Source organism: Dipodomys spectabilis, unplaced genomic scaffold (assembly GCF_019054845.1).
Source record: "Dipodomys spectabilis isolate Male_0828 unplaced genomic scaffold, ASM1905484v1 ptg000051l, whole genome shotgun sequence".
NCBI classification, from domain to species: Eukaryota; Metazoa; Chordata; class Mammalia; order Rodentia; family Heteromyidae; genus Dipodomys; species Dipodomys spectabilis.
The window spans coordinates 4858451-4874291 of NW_024870728.1; the positions used below are offsets into that span (position 1 = coordinate 4858451).

A 15841-nucleotide genomic window follows, 5' to 3' on the forward strand; every position below is an offset into this window, starting at 1 on the left:
TCATTGCAGAAAGGTGTCAACATGAATAACATGAGCAAACTGATAATCACCTCTTTTAGTACTAAAGCTTTTAAAAACTTTTAATCACCTTAAGAGAAAACTTTTCATACATGTATTACATATTTGTGTATGAAATTTCACCTTTTCTGGATGACACAGAGTCATCAAAATAGACAATTACCAGAAGATGACACACTATAGTACAGTTCGGTAGGTTGGGCTGTGTCCTTATTCTACATGGTCTTGGATAGTGTTTGTCTTCATAGTCTTCCAGTCTCCTTCTTTAAATTAACCTATCACTTCTCAACTACTAGCAGGCTACAGAACAAGAAATCAAACCATCAAAATTTAAAACTTCACATAAAAACAATGCATAAGCTCTAACATATACTTTACGAGTTATATGTGTTGCTCAGAGGCATTAAAAAAATATTCCAAGTTTCTTAGTTGTGTCCCATTTTAATGAGACTGCCAGATTATCTCTAGATGAATGAGGCATTATGATATATAAATATTTAAACAATTCACTAGAATATTAACAAAAAAATAACTAAACTTAGTATCACTGCCTTTTTAAACAAAGTATTTCATAACTTTAAGGTAACATTGAGTTCCAGTTTCTTTCCCCCAAACAACAAACATAAACAATATCCTACAGATAATATCAGTTTGTCCAGGAAAAGGTGAGGGGGGGAGGGAGAAAACAACTCAGGTGCAATCATGTCACAGTTAATGCATGTCTGCTTCCAATACATTCAAAGACAATTAAAATTAAAAAATCAATAGTTAAAATAGGCCTTTTGCAGTCTGAGAATTCAAGATATTAAAAAAATTCGCAAATACATACATGCAAATTCTTCATATATACAAATTTCACAAAATTAAGGATTGCAAAGAAATTAGAAGTATTAATGGTGAATCTGACAAGCTACATTTAAATGCTTTACCACGGACACAATCCTGAACAGAGCAGTCCTCGTAGTTTCAGTATTTTTTCTACATGGCCTTTTTTATAAAAAGTTAGTCACTAGAAGTCTTTAAGAATTCAGGATGTTCTCAATTCACTACTCAGACTTAAGGCCACTTTGGTAAAGGCATTGCAGCAAGAACACAGAAACAATAGCATATTTTCTAATATTTATTTTTTTCACCTGCAAACTGTAGCAAAACATGATCAGTTTTATTATGCAGACAGGTATCCCTCTACATTTTTAAAGAATTTAGGCATGTATAAATAGAAGAGCTCTTTAGAAAGGAAAAATTCAAGATGAATAAAACCTTCCAATATTGACTTTTAACTTTCCAGTAGCAATGGTTAAAATGATTTTAGGTCACTCATTCCAAGATATATGACAGCACCTTAAAAGTGGCTGATCTATTTCCCCAGTAACATTTCTCACATAACGATGTGTTAAAGTTACAAATACTGATATGCACAAATAGCTAATTTCTAAGAAAAATATGTACAGTACTGCAGCATAATGAACGTGGTATCTGCAATAACTTAGTATTAGCCAATTTTGAATATACATGATACCGCTACCTCTTCTGCCAATTCACAGGTTAAAAGTTGTTACCGGAGCCCTCTGTTTTGCACATATTACCTGGTGTTTAATACATAATGCAGGTTTTCAAAAGACTTCTCTTGTATTTAAAGCTAAGATCAGTGAAACAAGACAACAGTGCAAGAGGCGGAGAGATGTAATGTGACCACATAAAAGTTCGTTCCAGTAAAGTGTCTATATAAGGCTATAAGAAAGGATTGGTTGATGAGCTTCCTGTTGGAAATTGTCCTGTTGGTGCACCAGTCTAAAGAAAACATAAGACAAAATAAACATAAGAGTGATGTATGCAAAGAATGAAAAGATTGAACTATATTTCTTATTTAATTAAATTTGAGTTATGAAGTATTTTATTCATTGTTATTGTCAATAACCCATAAGACCAGTATCAGATGTCAAGGAGTATACTATGTCTTTCTAATGCATTCCTTCATATATGTTCTTGTAATAGATCCCAAGAAGAAACTTGGCATGTGAAAAGAAAGACTTGTGTGTGATTCAAACAAAATTTCTGCTCTAAGAGTCCCTTATAATCTTGGGTCTATCCTATGGCCTCGCTTAAAGTGTTATTTTGAACAAAATAACATTCTATGAAATAGTTTATTTACTGTGGGTAAGTGCTCGGCTATGCAACTAATTTTTTAACAGTCTGATAAGAAGCATGCATAACTAGCTGTCTCAATTTACATCATCTTACAAGGTCAATTCCAGGACACCACACCTGGTAAAGACAAACCAACTTATCAAGTCCATAATACTCAATATCTTACCATAAAAGGATTACTAGATACTCCAGCAGCTGCAACTTGACCAAAAGAAGTTACCACTGGCTTTGTTTGTCCAAATGCTGCAAAACCTGCACCTTACGAAAAGAGAACCACCAATTATAACTCATGCCATTTTTAAGAGGCGATGTGACTGTTGTTTATAAAGTCTGAAAATAAGTTTCAGAAAAATTCTTACCAGAGTGGTAAAAATGTCAAGGTCATGCTTCCAGGTTTCATCTTTCCAATATGAGAGATGAACCTCAGAAAAACTTCTTATGGTATGTTTTTAAAGAGCTCTTGGAGATCTTCATAAGTGGTTAACTCGAACTTGTCTCCGTGCAAACCATGACATCAAAGGATTTAGTTAACTGATGAGCTTGTGACTATTTGGGCGGGTATACATGGACAAGGTGATGTTTCTGTGACAAGCCTAGTATTTCTAGGAAATATTTGATTATTTATGGCTCTTCCATGCATCACAGCTCCAAGTTTTATCTAACCACTGACTTCAAAAATAATAACATGTGCCGGGTGCCAGTGGCTCAAGCTTGTAATCCTAGCTACTTGGGAGGTTTCCAGTCCAGGCAGGAAAGTCCCTGAGACTCTTATCTCCAATAACTACTCAGAAAAAGCTGGAAGTAGTGCTGTGTGGCTCAAGTGGTACAGCAGTAGCCTTTGGCACAGACATCCCAGGTCCTGAGTTCAAGCCCCAGTACCAGCAAAAAAGGAAAGGAAGGAAGGAAAGAAGCAGGGGAAGGGAGGAAGGGAGGGAGGGAGCAGGCAAGAAAGCAAGCACACAATTCAAGGATAATCTTGAAATCTAAGATTTTTCAAACTTCAGCAAGTGAGAGAAATGGCTCAAAAGAAATGGTTGCATCAGCCGGATGCCAGTGTCTCATGAATGTAATCCTAGCTACTCAGGAGATTGAGATCTGAGGATCACGGTTCAAAGCCAGCCCAGGCAGGAATATCCGTCAGACTCTTGTCTCCAATTAACCTTCAATTAACTGCAAGTGGTACTGTGACTCAAGTGGTGAGAGTGCTAGCCGTGGGCTGAAAAGCTATGCCCAAGCCCAGAGTTCAAGCCCCATGACCAACAAAAAGAAAGAAATGGTTGCATCTGTCTTCTTGGTTCTTCTGAAAACAAACTTAACTTCTGCACAGTTATCTATTAAGAAAACTAACCTCAATTCACGCACACATATACACCCTCTTTCTCTCTCTCATACAAGAAAAAAGTACACTGACAATCATTTTTGACTTAGAGAAAAAAACCAAAACAGTATTCTCGACCTTATAAAGTTGCCTTTCTAAATCAAGGAGCCTTATGACACATGTAAGAGTTTATAAGAACTTATAAAACCACAATTTTTTCCTTTTATGGCCAGAGATGTCGAGCATTTCTTCATGTATCTACTAGCCATTCTTATTTCCGCTTCAGAAAAGTCTTTAAGACTTTAGCCCACTTGTTAATTGGATGGTTGTTTCTTAAGAGGATTTGTTTTTTGGGGATTCAATGTTTTGAGTTCTAAGTATATTTTAGATATGAGGCCCTTGTCTGTTGTATGGCTAATGAAAATCTCTCCATCTGTGGGCTTTCTATTTATCTTGCTAGCTATATCCTTTGACATGCAGATGCTCTGCCATTTAATGTAATCCCATTCATCCAATCTTTCTTTGATTTGTTGTGTTTCTGGGTCTTAATTAAGAAAGTTTCAAACTGTACCAAAGAGCCCTAGTGTTTCTCCTATTACTTCCCATAATATTTTCAGGGTATCTGCTTTAAATTAAAACAACATTGACATTCTACCTTACCCCAGTTAGAATGGCCATTATCAAGAAATCTAATAACAACAAATGCTGGAGGGGATGTAGCCAAAAGGAAATACTACTACACTGTTAGTGTGAGTGTAAAATTGTTCAAACAGTACAGAGGTTCCTCAAAAGACTAAACATAGAGCTACTCTATGATCCAGCAATCTCACTCCTGGGAATTTACCCAAATGACCAAAAACAAAGCCACACTAAAGATAACAGTACAACCATGTTCACGGCAGCATTATTCTCCATAGCTAAGATATGGAACCAACCCAGATGCCCCTCAATAGATGAATCGATCAAGAAGATGTGGTATATGGAGTTTGGGTCTTCGTCAGAGAGAATGACATTACCCCATTCATAAGGAAATGGAAAGATCTGGAAAAATCATACTACAGGAAGCAAGCCAGGCCTAAAGAAATACAGTTTGCATGGTTTTCCTCATTTATAATAATTAGAATATGTCTATGATATTCTTAGTAGGAGATCACAATGGCCCAATTGTTAAGTGCATACGACCATATATAATGAAGTATATCAAAATGAACTCCAAGAATTGGAAACAAAAGGTTCTTTTTATGTCCTTTATGCAGTTATTTCTATTTTCTTCTGTACCCTTTGTCATGTATGTAAAGCTTAATCTGTAAAGGGAAAAGGAATCACAGAAACAGCAGGACAAAGGAAGAACTAAGGTCGCAATGATACTAGACACTATGTTGGAAGTTAACTTTACAACTTGGGGGAGGGGAGTGGGGGATGGTAAGCAGGAGAAAATGAGGAAGGGGATAACAGTGTTTAAAAAGAAATATACTCATTACCTTACTTATGTAACTGTAAACCTCCCCCCAACCCCCCACCCAGTTCATCACCTTTATAATAATACAAAAAAAAAAAAAAAACCCACAATTTTCTGAGACCTGAATCACTGTACTTTTGTGCAGGAAACACTCTGTACATTAACACTATAGCATTCCTTAGACGTTTTTGTCCCAGGTAACATATTTATATGTAAAGAGTATCATAGGATTTATAGCTCACCAAGCATTATATCTTACCATTGGGCTGTTGAGAAAAAGCTGTCTGCTGAGTGAAAGCTGCTTGAGCTGGGAAGGCAGGCTGCTGGAAACTGCCACTGAAGCTGGTGGGAAGACTATAGGGAGCAGGAGTACCAAACCCTGCAGGCATGCTCATAGATGCAGTGCCAAAGGTTGCCGCTGATAGAAAAGAAGGGTATAGTTTGTTGCTTATACCCAACACTGTGGAGTAGACATCACTTACTTTGAAACATATGTACATTAAAGGTATTTGAAATTTCAAAATCCCACCAATGTTACTAGTGATAAACTTTAGCAGTAATTTAACATAATCTAGGATATTCTGGTTCTCCTAAAATGCAATGACCAGAATAAATGTGTCATTTGAAATCACAAGAAATTTCTCAACAGTAATTAGTAGTAGTCAGCTTTTAAACGTGCATCACAGTAAAAATATGAAAACAGTGCAATTCATCTGTACATTAGTATATATCTATGTGTTTTAGGTTTGTTTTACTATATATAATAGCTAAAATTTTCAGGAAATTTTTCTTGCTAGAGTTGTCTACTACAATATAACATATATTTCTTGAAAAATATTAAAACTTCTGAAAAATATTCACCCAGAATCATGAGATTCACAGGACAAACAGGTTAAAGGCAGATTACTCAAATCTTTTTATAATTAGAGCCAAATAAACACTAATACAACTGAAAAGATATATTAAGTTCCTATTAAATCAATCTCCAAAGAAGTATATGGACTCCTACTCTTTGCTGAAATATAAACAGTAACAGCAACAACATCAAAATAGACAGCTTGGAAGACTAGGGCCTCAAAGATTACTACAAAGATTGAAAAAGAAGCATGATACACATTTGTAAAAGAAAAATTGGGAGTGGAGAGTAAATAGATGTTGTATTCAATATTACAATACTCCCTTTTGGCTTGCCCTATCTAGCACTAGCACTAACATGTTGAGAGAGAGCCATCAATGTCTATGTGGCATTGATACATAGTATTGTTTTCCCTACTTCTCTGTAATCATTTATGAACTAATTTGCATTACAGAAACACATGTAGTAGCAGAAGAGTGGTAAATATTCCTTTCAGCTATCTGCTCTACTTGGGTACTTAGTGAAATAAGAGAAAAAAAACAGTTGTTTTACCTCGACTCCTAGTAATTATTAGTGAAACATTGTGAACATGGTGTTATAAAAAAGTATAAAAATGTGCTCAATTTCCTGATCTTAAAATCTACCAACTTCATTCTGAACTAAAGGCACAAGAACTAAAACTAAGCACTGAAAAATCTTTCAAAAAACCATGTTTCTTTAAGAAACTAAACACAAATTATGTTATCCAAAGTAATCCTTACAGTGCTAATGTTCACAAAAAATACAATTTTGCTCTATGAATCTAATAGACTATTAAACTTAAAAAGTAACTTTTTATTTTACTGATGAGTGGGGAAAAAAAGGAAAAACAGGCCACTGGGAAGCAAGTGAACTAAAGAATAATAAGCACATGGCAAAGGCAGGGGAAGATTTCATAACAGACAATAATGCACTGACATAACTTTGACATATCACTGATCAAGAAAGCACTAAAAGAGCAAATCTTGAATACAGTTAAGCGAAACCAAACTCCATGGTATAACATGATAAAATGGTTTGTAGCTCAAAAGGATATCAGAGTACTATGAATTCAAACTTAAGAATTAAAACAGCTATTATTAACATTCTATTGTGACCATGGAGGTAAGCATTAAAACATTGCTATAAAAGATTTTTGGGTAACGTCAAGTACAACATAATCTTGATGCTACACATCCATGCCCACTCCATTTTAAAACATGGAAACAACTTAATTCCACATGCAAGAATCCAGAACACTAGCAGAAGCTTCCACAAGCGGGTAGACAAATTGCCACACAAATCTAGGTATTAGTTGTGGCCACCTACCAAAATGAGCGTGAGGAAACACTTGAGAATGCATTGCTCCAGAAAGGCCTTATGGAAAGGCATAAAAAGACCAATGTCAATTAAGTTACAGATAACTATCATTAAAATCCAAGAAAATAATGTTTAGAGTTAAAAATTAAAATGCACTATAGCCAACTGGCTGGCATAATACATAATAAAACATATTCACAAAGTGAGTCTTTTATTGCAACCATATTCATGACATTTTTATACCACATGAAATAGAAGTATTTAGAATTACAAATTCCAAAATAAACACTAGTATAATCTATTTTTTAAAAATAAGCACTAGTTTTTTTTTCATGCGAAGAGACAATTATCCATAAAAACAAGGCTTTGAAAGCATCACTAGATGCATCTAAAAATGCTGCTTAGTATCTACAACTCCAGGTTTTGGGCAGAGCAACTGAACAGTGTCGGATTGTTTTATTTAAAATTCAACACAGCTAGAAATACATAAAGATAACCTGAATGAACTTCAAGTATCCCCAGGGAGAATTATAAATACAGTTCATTCAAAAAGTGGGTGGGGACACTTTCAGCTTAAAATACAAAAGGCTAAAAGAAGATAGTGTACATTCTGTGCAGATCTTATATGGCATGGTTGAGGACAGAGATGCTATATATTAAGTTTGTGTAACTGATAGCTAATTTCTAAAGTCCCTCTCAATTTTGTTAAATGGCAAAATGTATTAGCTTTCAGGCAGCATTTGTTTAAATCTGACACATTCTCATAAAACCCCTCATCTCACACAATCTTCCTGCCTCTGCGTACTGGGATGACAGGAGTATGTCATGAGGCCTGGGGAGCATCTGATTTTACAGACAAACTCTGTAAACTTCCCATTGACTTTAGTAAAGAAAAGGGTTCCCTTTCCTAGGGTTCTTTAAGGTGTGTCTCACCCCAAATTCCTTCCCCAATGCTCACTATTCTATAATCCATCTTTTTTCCTTACCTGTTGCTCCTCTGGCATTGGTCTGAAATGGATTTGTAGAAGATGCCACAGAAGGACCAGCAGCAGCAACAAATGGGTTTGTGGAAGGCGTAGCTTTAAAAAATTATAAAATATACTATAAAATCCTAATATATTTTACATTCAAGACAAAATTTATCTATGTGTATGAAGATAGAAAATGACAGCCTTTCAATAAACCACTGCTTTGACTGCCTCCCAGTACTATCTATCTATCTATCTACACACACAAGTTCTGTATACAATGCAGTGGATATACCAGAAGCAGCACATACCCCCAAATGGAGCAGGCACACTTGAAGAAGCAGGCTGTGTCTGTGCTTTGACTGCCTTCCAGTACTATATCACACACACACACACACACACACACACAGAGGTTCTGTATATAATGCAGTGGATATACCAGAAGCACATACCCCCAAATGGAGCAGGCACACTTGAAGAAGCAGGCTGTGTCTGTGCTTTGACTGCCTTCCAGTACTAAATTACACACACACACACACACACACACACACACACACACACACACACACACACACACACACACACACACACACACACACACACACACACACACAGGTTCTGCATATAATGCAGTAGATATACCAGAAGCACATACCCCCAAATGGAGCAGGCACACTTGAAGAAGCAGGCTGTGTCTGTGCAGAAGCACCCACTGGCACTGTTCCAAAAACACTGCTGAAAACAAAGAATGAAAGAGTCCTGTACCGCTTCAGTTTTCACAGTAAATCTCAACATATGTTTACATCCTGAAAACTTCCTGAGACTCCAATAAGAAGTAAACTGTTTACAGGTACTATATTTTTCAATTTGTACCAAACAGAACATTAAAGTTGAAACTTTTCAAAAGCATATTCTTCAGATTGGGTTTGATCCTGTCACCACAAAAAATTTATTTCCTCAGATTTAAATAATAAAGGCATATTTTCTTCAAAACAAAAGGAATTTAAAGAGCAACACTTTTATGTTTTCATAAATCGATTAGTGGATTACATATAGAAGATCAGTACGTTACGATGTTTTGAAGTATATGAAGACCATGCAATTTTGCATAGATATATATAACTGAACAAACAAAAGCAGTATTTTAGTAGTCTTCAGATAATTGAGACTATTTTCTTTGGTATCATATCAAAAGCAACAGTGACAGATTCCTAAAGATTAAGTGAACTTTTAAAGCACTTTCCAAGAACGTTTAGTGCTCTGTTACAGTAGACTGCTCAAAGCCAGGTGCTAGTGGCTCATATTTGTAGTCCTCAGGAAGCTGAGATCTGAGGACTGTGGTTCAAAACCAGTCTGGGCAGGAAAGTCTACTAGATTCTTATCTCCAATTAACCACCAAACAAGCCAGAAGTAGAGCTGAACCTTAGTGGTAGAGCTCTAGCCTTGAGCAAAAAAGCTCAGGGACTGTGTCCAGCTTGTGAGTACAAACGCAAGGATCAGCACCAAAAAACCTCCACAACAACTGTATACTTCAAATAAATCTTTAACTGACCTTAAAACTTGTATAGGTCATACAGAAAATATTTTTCACTAAGCTATGACAATATTCCAAATGCTGACTACATTTCTCATGCAAAATTTAAAATCAGAGTCATTAATAGCAGCAACCATCCATCAACGAAAAACTAGTGGGAAGCTGTCAAACTCAGTGGACTCTATAAATTTTCCAAAGTCCTAATATTTGCTTGATAGTATGAATTTTATCAAGTGTATGCTTTAAAGTGACTGGCCTAGTTTCTATTTTATAAATAACAAATTCTCAAATCTGAATGAATAGCCAGTTAATCTACCAATCAAGAAATAGTGTCCATAAAGTAAGTCGACAGTTCATCTTACAACTCAAACAAATAGATGGGTAGTTTCTTTTAATACAATCACATCTGAAATTATTAGAAAAATTTGCCATACATCTTATTTCAGCACATAAAATTAAGAAGACATATTTAAGGTAAAGATTTCAAAAAGTTAAAAAAAAAGACTGTTTCAAGAATATCCAAGAAAAATTGATCAAGAATATTCATAAGATGGGTGTAGGTAACTCACATCTGTCATACTAGCAACTCAGGAGGCTGAGATCTGGAAAATTGAGGCTTGAAGCCAGCCTGGGCAGAAATGTCTGAGATTCAAACTCCAATTAATCAGCATAAAGTCAGACTGGAAGTGAGGCTTATGTGGTAGAATGCCAGCCATAAGCAAGTAAGCTAAGAGGCAGTACAAGGTTCTGAGTTCAAGCCCCTACTGGCAAAAAACAAAAACAGCATAATTTGTAAGGAAAAGCCACATGGGGTGGTGCATACTTGTGTTACTAGTCAGCTACTTGGAAGGCTGAGGCAAAGATTTTGAGTTCAAGAGTAACCCAGATAACATAGGTAGACTCTAAAAAGTAATACAAAAAGAACTTCTGATATGATCTGGTGACACCCTTTCCTAATTTAGGTTGAGCTGACAACAAGGAATATATGGCACTGTCTGGCACTGTCAATACACGTGTCAACTAGTGAAAAGGCAAATAACAGCCCAGTTTAACCTCACTGATCCCATAAAATAGACTTATGCACCTCAAACACTACATGGGTTACACTGTGTGAACCACCACTGTAAATTGTTTACTATACATAAGTCTGTGTTTCCCGACTTTAGGGCCACCTTGTTATAGCTCATTATTAATGTCTAATGTAGATAAATATTAATGAAACAAAAAATAAACCTTAAGTTTTATTCTTTGGATGCCATTTTTCCCATCTGGAGTATCAAAAGATTATTATCAAAGAACACAAGTAGCTCCTGCTATAATCTTGCCCTTTCGTCTCTAAAAGATACTACAGAACAATACAAGAAAAAAGTAGATACAATCCAGGATCAAAAGCAAAAACTAGAGAAACACACACACACACACAATAAATAAATAAAACATTGTATAGGTAAATGTGTTTTTGACTTGGTCTCCTTAATTCCAAAAATGAAGAGTCTTTAAGTCTACTATCTTACTGAACATGGAAGTCCACTCCTGAAACTGCAAGCGCAGAGACAGGGCATGAGGTTCTAGCCTGAGATACACAATAAGACTCAAAAACGAGTATGCATTCAAACTGTGCTAGAATTCTTGCTGTCAAGAATTCTTTTAAAACAGATCTATATGAACATAACAGTAGATGTACCCATTTTGAACACTAATATGACACAAGATGTACCCGTTTTAAACACTAATATGACACAAGGAGTAAGAACTGATACTAGATTTTAGTGCAAACAATTGTAAAATCTAACACTACAGGGGCTGGGAAGGTGGCTCAGTGGTAGAGTGCTTGCCTTGCATGCATGAGGCCCTGGGTTCAATTCCTCAGCACCACATAATCAGAAAAAGCCAGAAGTGGTACTATGGCTCAAGTGGTAGAGTGCTAGCCTAGAGCTGAAGAGCTTAGTGACAGCACCCAGGCCCAGAGTTCAGGCCCATGACCGACACACACACAAAAATCTAACACTACATCAAGGTACTTTTTACAGTCTGGACTTTGTAAGTGAAAACTACCTTAAAAGCGTATAACTTGCTTACTGAGTTGGTACAACTTGCATGTAACTGTTCATTTCAAGATGTGTACATACTATTGAATTACATTTTAGAAGCCAATGATGAAAAGCAACAAAACTAACTTCAAAAAAAGGATAAAATCATGGCAATCACTTGAGGATTATATTTGACTTAAATTAAACTCAAGTTCAAATCTCAAATTTAAAAAATACTCAATTAATTTTAAATTATACTCCCAAATAGTCATTTTAACTATATTAGAGCTGGAAAAAAATTAAAAGGTACAACATACAGCAGGAATGTTAAGAAAACGTAAAGCAGGAATGCCAAGACAAGGTACCTGCTAGCATTACTTGAAGAAGTGTACGCATGACTGGAGGTGGCTGCAGAACTGAAAACGCTGTCCAGTTCCGCCAGGGCTGCATACTTGTCTGAGGCTGTACTTGGCTGACCAGGAACGGAAACCACAGACCCAACAGGAGCTTTTCCTGTGGCTCCAAAGCCACTTCCTTGATCACCACCTGGGAACAAATACACATGTGAAACAAACCTAGTAACAGTATCAAAAAACTTCCTGTGTGCTCCATGATTACCTAAATGCCTCACATGGAATAAGGTGAATCCCTGAGTTCAGTTGCCATCATCATTCTCACTTTAGAAATTAAAAAAACAAGAAACCCACAAATGCAAAGAGAGGAGCACCTGATCCTTGCAGGTTACTACTGTATTAGGCACTTTTAGAACCAAATAAAAACAATGCTTGCTTGGCTTTAAGACCAAAACTACAATAAAAAATTTTTAAATGATTAATTTTTAAGTGCCAAATGTAACAGAAAATGCATTAAAATTAAGATACATCTAGTTATCTTTGTTAATAGAGTTTTTTGGTCCTGTATGAACAGAATAATGAAGTATGCTTTCTAGGACAAATGAAAATTTTCTCATTTATTTTTCTTCTGAAAGAAGTTGTTTATAAATTAATATCTATGCCTTCAACTATACAATTGATTAGTTTCAGGTCAAAAAGTGCCAAGTGAAACATTTTATATAACCAAGAAAAGCCTAACATTCTCAGATTTTGATTCATTCAACTTAGAGCACTGCTTCATACATAAATTTTATTCTTTTTTGCCTTTGATACCTTGTCCAGCACTGAAGATATTGTCTAAATTAGCAAGTGCCGCATATTTGTCTGCTGTCTGTAAGCCAGCTTTGTTTGTTGAAACTTTACTAACAGCTGATGCTGTCTGATGACTCTGGGAAGTACTGAAGGTTCCAAAATCAGCACTGGAGGATTTGGGGAAGTTATCAAAATGAGCAAAATTAGCATTTACTGATCCAGCATTTCCACCTGTAACAAAATAAACAGAACACTTGAAAATTCTAGACTTCTTGCAATATCCTTTGGTATGCAATTTGATCATTTCTACCTAAATTAAGTCTCCTGTAAGCATTATAGGACATTCTTTTAACTGCATTTGTGGTCTTATAGTCGTCATATGTAGTCTTACAATTTAATGCGTGGTAAATGGCACTCTAATCAGCTATATGTGAAAGCATTGGCAACATTTAACATCTACCTGAAGTGAAAAAAATCTAGCTCTTAGGGAAAGTAACCTCCATTCTATCTGGTTGAAATTCAGTTACTTCCAGTTATATACTATGATTCTACCAAGTTCTTCAACAGACTCTATGAACAACATGCAGCATGTATTCCTTAGAAGATTCAAGCATTTGAAGCTCCATAGAGATATGGTTTTTTTTAATCTGAAGGGTAAGGATTAACAATGTTGAGGAGGTATTACTTTGATCAAGAATTTACTTAAAAGATGGTCCTTGACTTTTAGATACTACTTCACTTAAAGAGCCATTACTGAATTATTGTGTAGTAATTCATGTGCATTCAATATCATGGTCACAATAAAGTATGATTCACACAATGGTCACTATGGTACATATCCTACTAAATTTTTAAACTATGTCCTAAAGAAAGACTAAAGTTGTATATTTCATCCTATGTTTTAGATCCTATCCTTTTGATATTAGATTTCTATTCCTAAATTGTCCTTAAACTATGATATAAAGGTAATATCAATTTTTGAAACATAATGGATTTTTATGCCAAATTAAAAAAAACACCCTTCAGGCTGGGAAGGTGTCTTGCATGCCTGAGGCCCTGGGTTCAATTCCTCAGTACCACATAAGCAAAAAGAAAAAAAAAAGCCAGAAATGGCGCTGTGGCTCAAGTGGTAGAGCGCTAGCCTTGAGCTGAAGAGCTAAGGGACAGGGCCCAGGCCCAGAGTTCAGGCCCCACGACCGGAGTTCAGGCCCCACGACCGGATCTTAACCCCCCCCCCCCCCAAAGCAAAACAACAACAAAAACACTTTTCATCAATCAGTCTTACAGTCTTAGACATTCTAAAACAAATATGTATTGTAAATCTTTTGTCAATAACTACTTCTGGTTGTTTCAAATAAAACTAAGCATGGTGTACATACTTATAATCCTAAAGATTTAAGAAACTGAAATGTGAAGATTCTCAGTTCAAGGTCAATCTGAGCAATATAAGACTCTCATCTCAAAAATAAAATTAAAAACATCTACTAAAACTAAGAAATATGCTTGTATTTAAAAGACAGTGGTCTATTATAAACTAATTGGCAAACAAAGCAAGCAGCAAAACATACATACTAAGCTTCCAAAATTTGTGTGAAAAATTTTATTCACATTAGTCAACCAATTAACTTTTATTAAATACTGTTTGTGTTAACTCTGGGTTTGATAACAGAGAAAGGAGATGAAGATTTATGAAAGATTTATATGGAATTTAATTTATGAAAGATTATCATCAAAATTACAATATTGAAAAACTCATTTAGTACACATAAAATATACAAATTAATTAGATGCCTTCTTAACAACAGAACTTACTGTGGGTAGCCTGAAGAGGAAAAGCTGAAGTAAATTCACCAAAACTGCAGCTAGATGAAAGTATTCTAAATGCTGGACAGCCAGAAATTATGTAAATGATGAAAAATTTTAAAAAGAAAGAAAATTGAAAGAAAAGGCTTTAAGACAATACACACAGAGTTAAAAGTTGAAAGAAAAGCAATCAGCCAACAATCTAAATAAGGGCTTAGTGAGTTTCTGAAAACAGTACAATTTATGAAAAAGCATTCAATGTTTAAAGACCAATTCCTGCACAGAAAACTATTTTCATATTTGATTAACATTAATAATCTAGTGTTAACTAACATTTGGAATTCTTCTCAAGTATATTGCTCTTTAAGTCATTTCTATTTTTAGTTCTATGAAAGCAGTCAATTGGCTTCTCTTATTCAGGCATAATGCCTGTCAAGTTCAATATGCTCTACAAATCTAAAAAAAGTTTTAGTACATTAATACCTCAGTGCATGGGAGATTTTAAAATGATTCTTGTGCAGGAAAAGAGAACAGACATTGCAAAATAGATAATATACCAAAGAGTTTACAAAGACAAATGGACACAGAAAAAAAAAGATTTTAGGTTTCCCCAGAGCTTTGTATAATGCAAGTGTTTTAAAGTCAGGTCATTGTAGAATTTAATTTTTCAAGACTACAACTAGAGAGTTTTCTTGTTTTAAGTAACCATTTAAGTACAATGCTGGAGAAGAGCTCTACCTGTAGTTTGGGGTTGAAAAGAAGAGTGACTTGCTGTGGGGAAACCTCCATAGTTACTCGAACCACTAGACTGTCCAAATGCATCAAAGTTTGCAAAATCTGCATTTGCAGAATTCTGAGCTGTAAATGGTAAGGAACAACATATGTTAATGAATATGAAAACTACAAATAAAAATACATGACAAATGAAGAATCACGAAATCTTAAAATCTTATGAAAAGTTTTATAAATCACTTTAAAGAGAATTCATTTAAAAAGTTAAGACTATTAATGCTACCAGCACTTAACTCCACTACTAATGTTTACTAAAGGATATTTAGAAATTTCCAATTAATACTTCTGTGGAATACATTTATTCACAATATCCTTTGAATGGTTGCAGGTTTATCACCATAAAAGTGACTCTATTGGCAAAAGAAGAACAAATTTAGGAACACATGAGCTACAGTCAAGCAGACAAACATGTGAGACATAGTGTACAAAATT

General features: G+C 35.3%; 1 protein-coding gene across 7 annotated transcripts in view; it reads right to left on the reverse strand.

Moving 5' to 3' along the window:
• Positions 1-1125: 1125 nt before the first annotated feature.
• Positions 1126-15841, reverse strand: part of Agfg1 (ArfGAP with FG repeats 1) — a 56705-nt gene continuing 41989 nt past the window's right edge. The window contains exons 6-14 of one of the 7 annotated variants that reach the window (XM_042678949.1): positions 15356-15475; positions 12836-13045; positions 12035-12215; positions 8761-8837; positions 8124-8216; positions 7147-7194; positions 5203-5361; positions 2333-2424; positions 1126-1809 (exon numbers count right to left, since the gene is read on the reverse strand). In XM_042678949.1, coding sequence (XP_042534883.1) covers positions 1750-1809; positions 2333-2424; positions 5203-5361; positions 7147-7194; positions 8124-8216; positions 8761-8837; positions 12035-12215; positions 12836-13045; positions 15356-15475 — 1040 coding nt within the window. In that variant the 3' untranslated portion in view covers positions 1126-1749. Of the gene's footprint in view, positions 1810-2332; positions 2425-5202; positions 5362-7146; positions 7195-8123; positions 8217-8760; positions 8841-12034; positions 12216-12835; positions 13046-15355; positions 15476-15841 lie in introns of all 7 variants that reach the window. The other 6 variants (XM_042678951.1, XM_042678948.1, XM_042678953.1 and 3 more) reach the window with 6 other exon arrangements.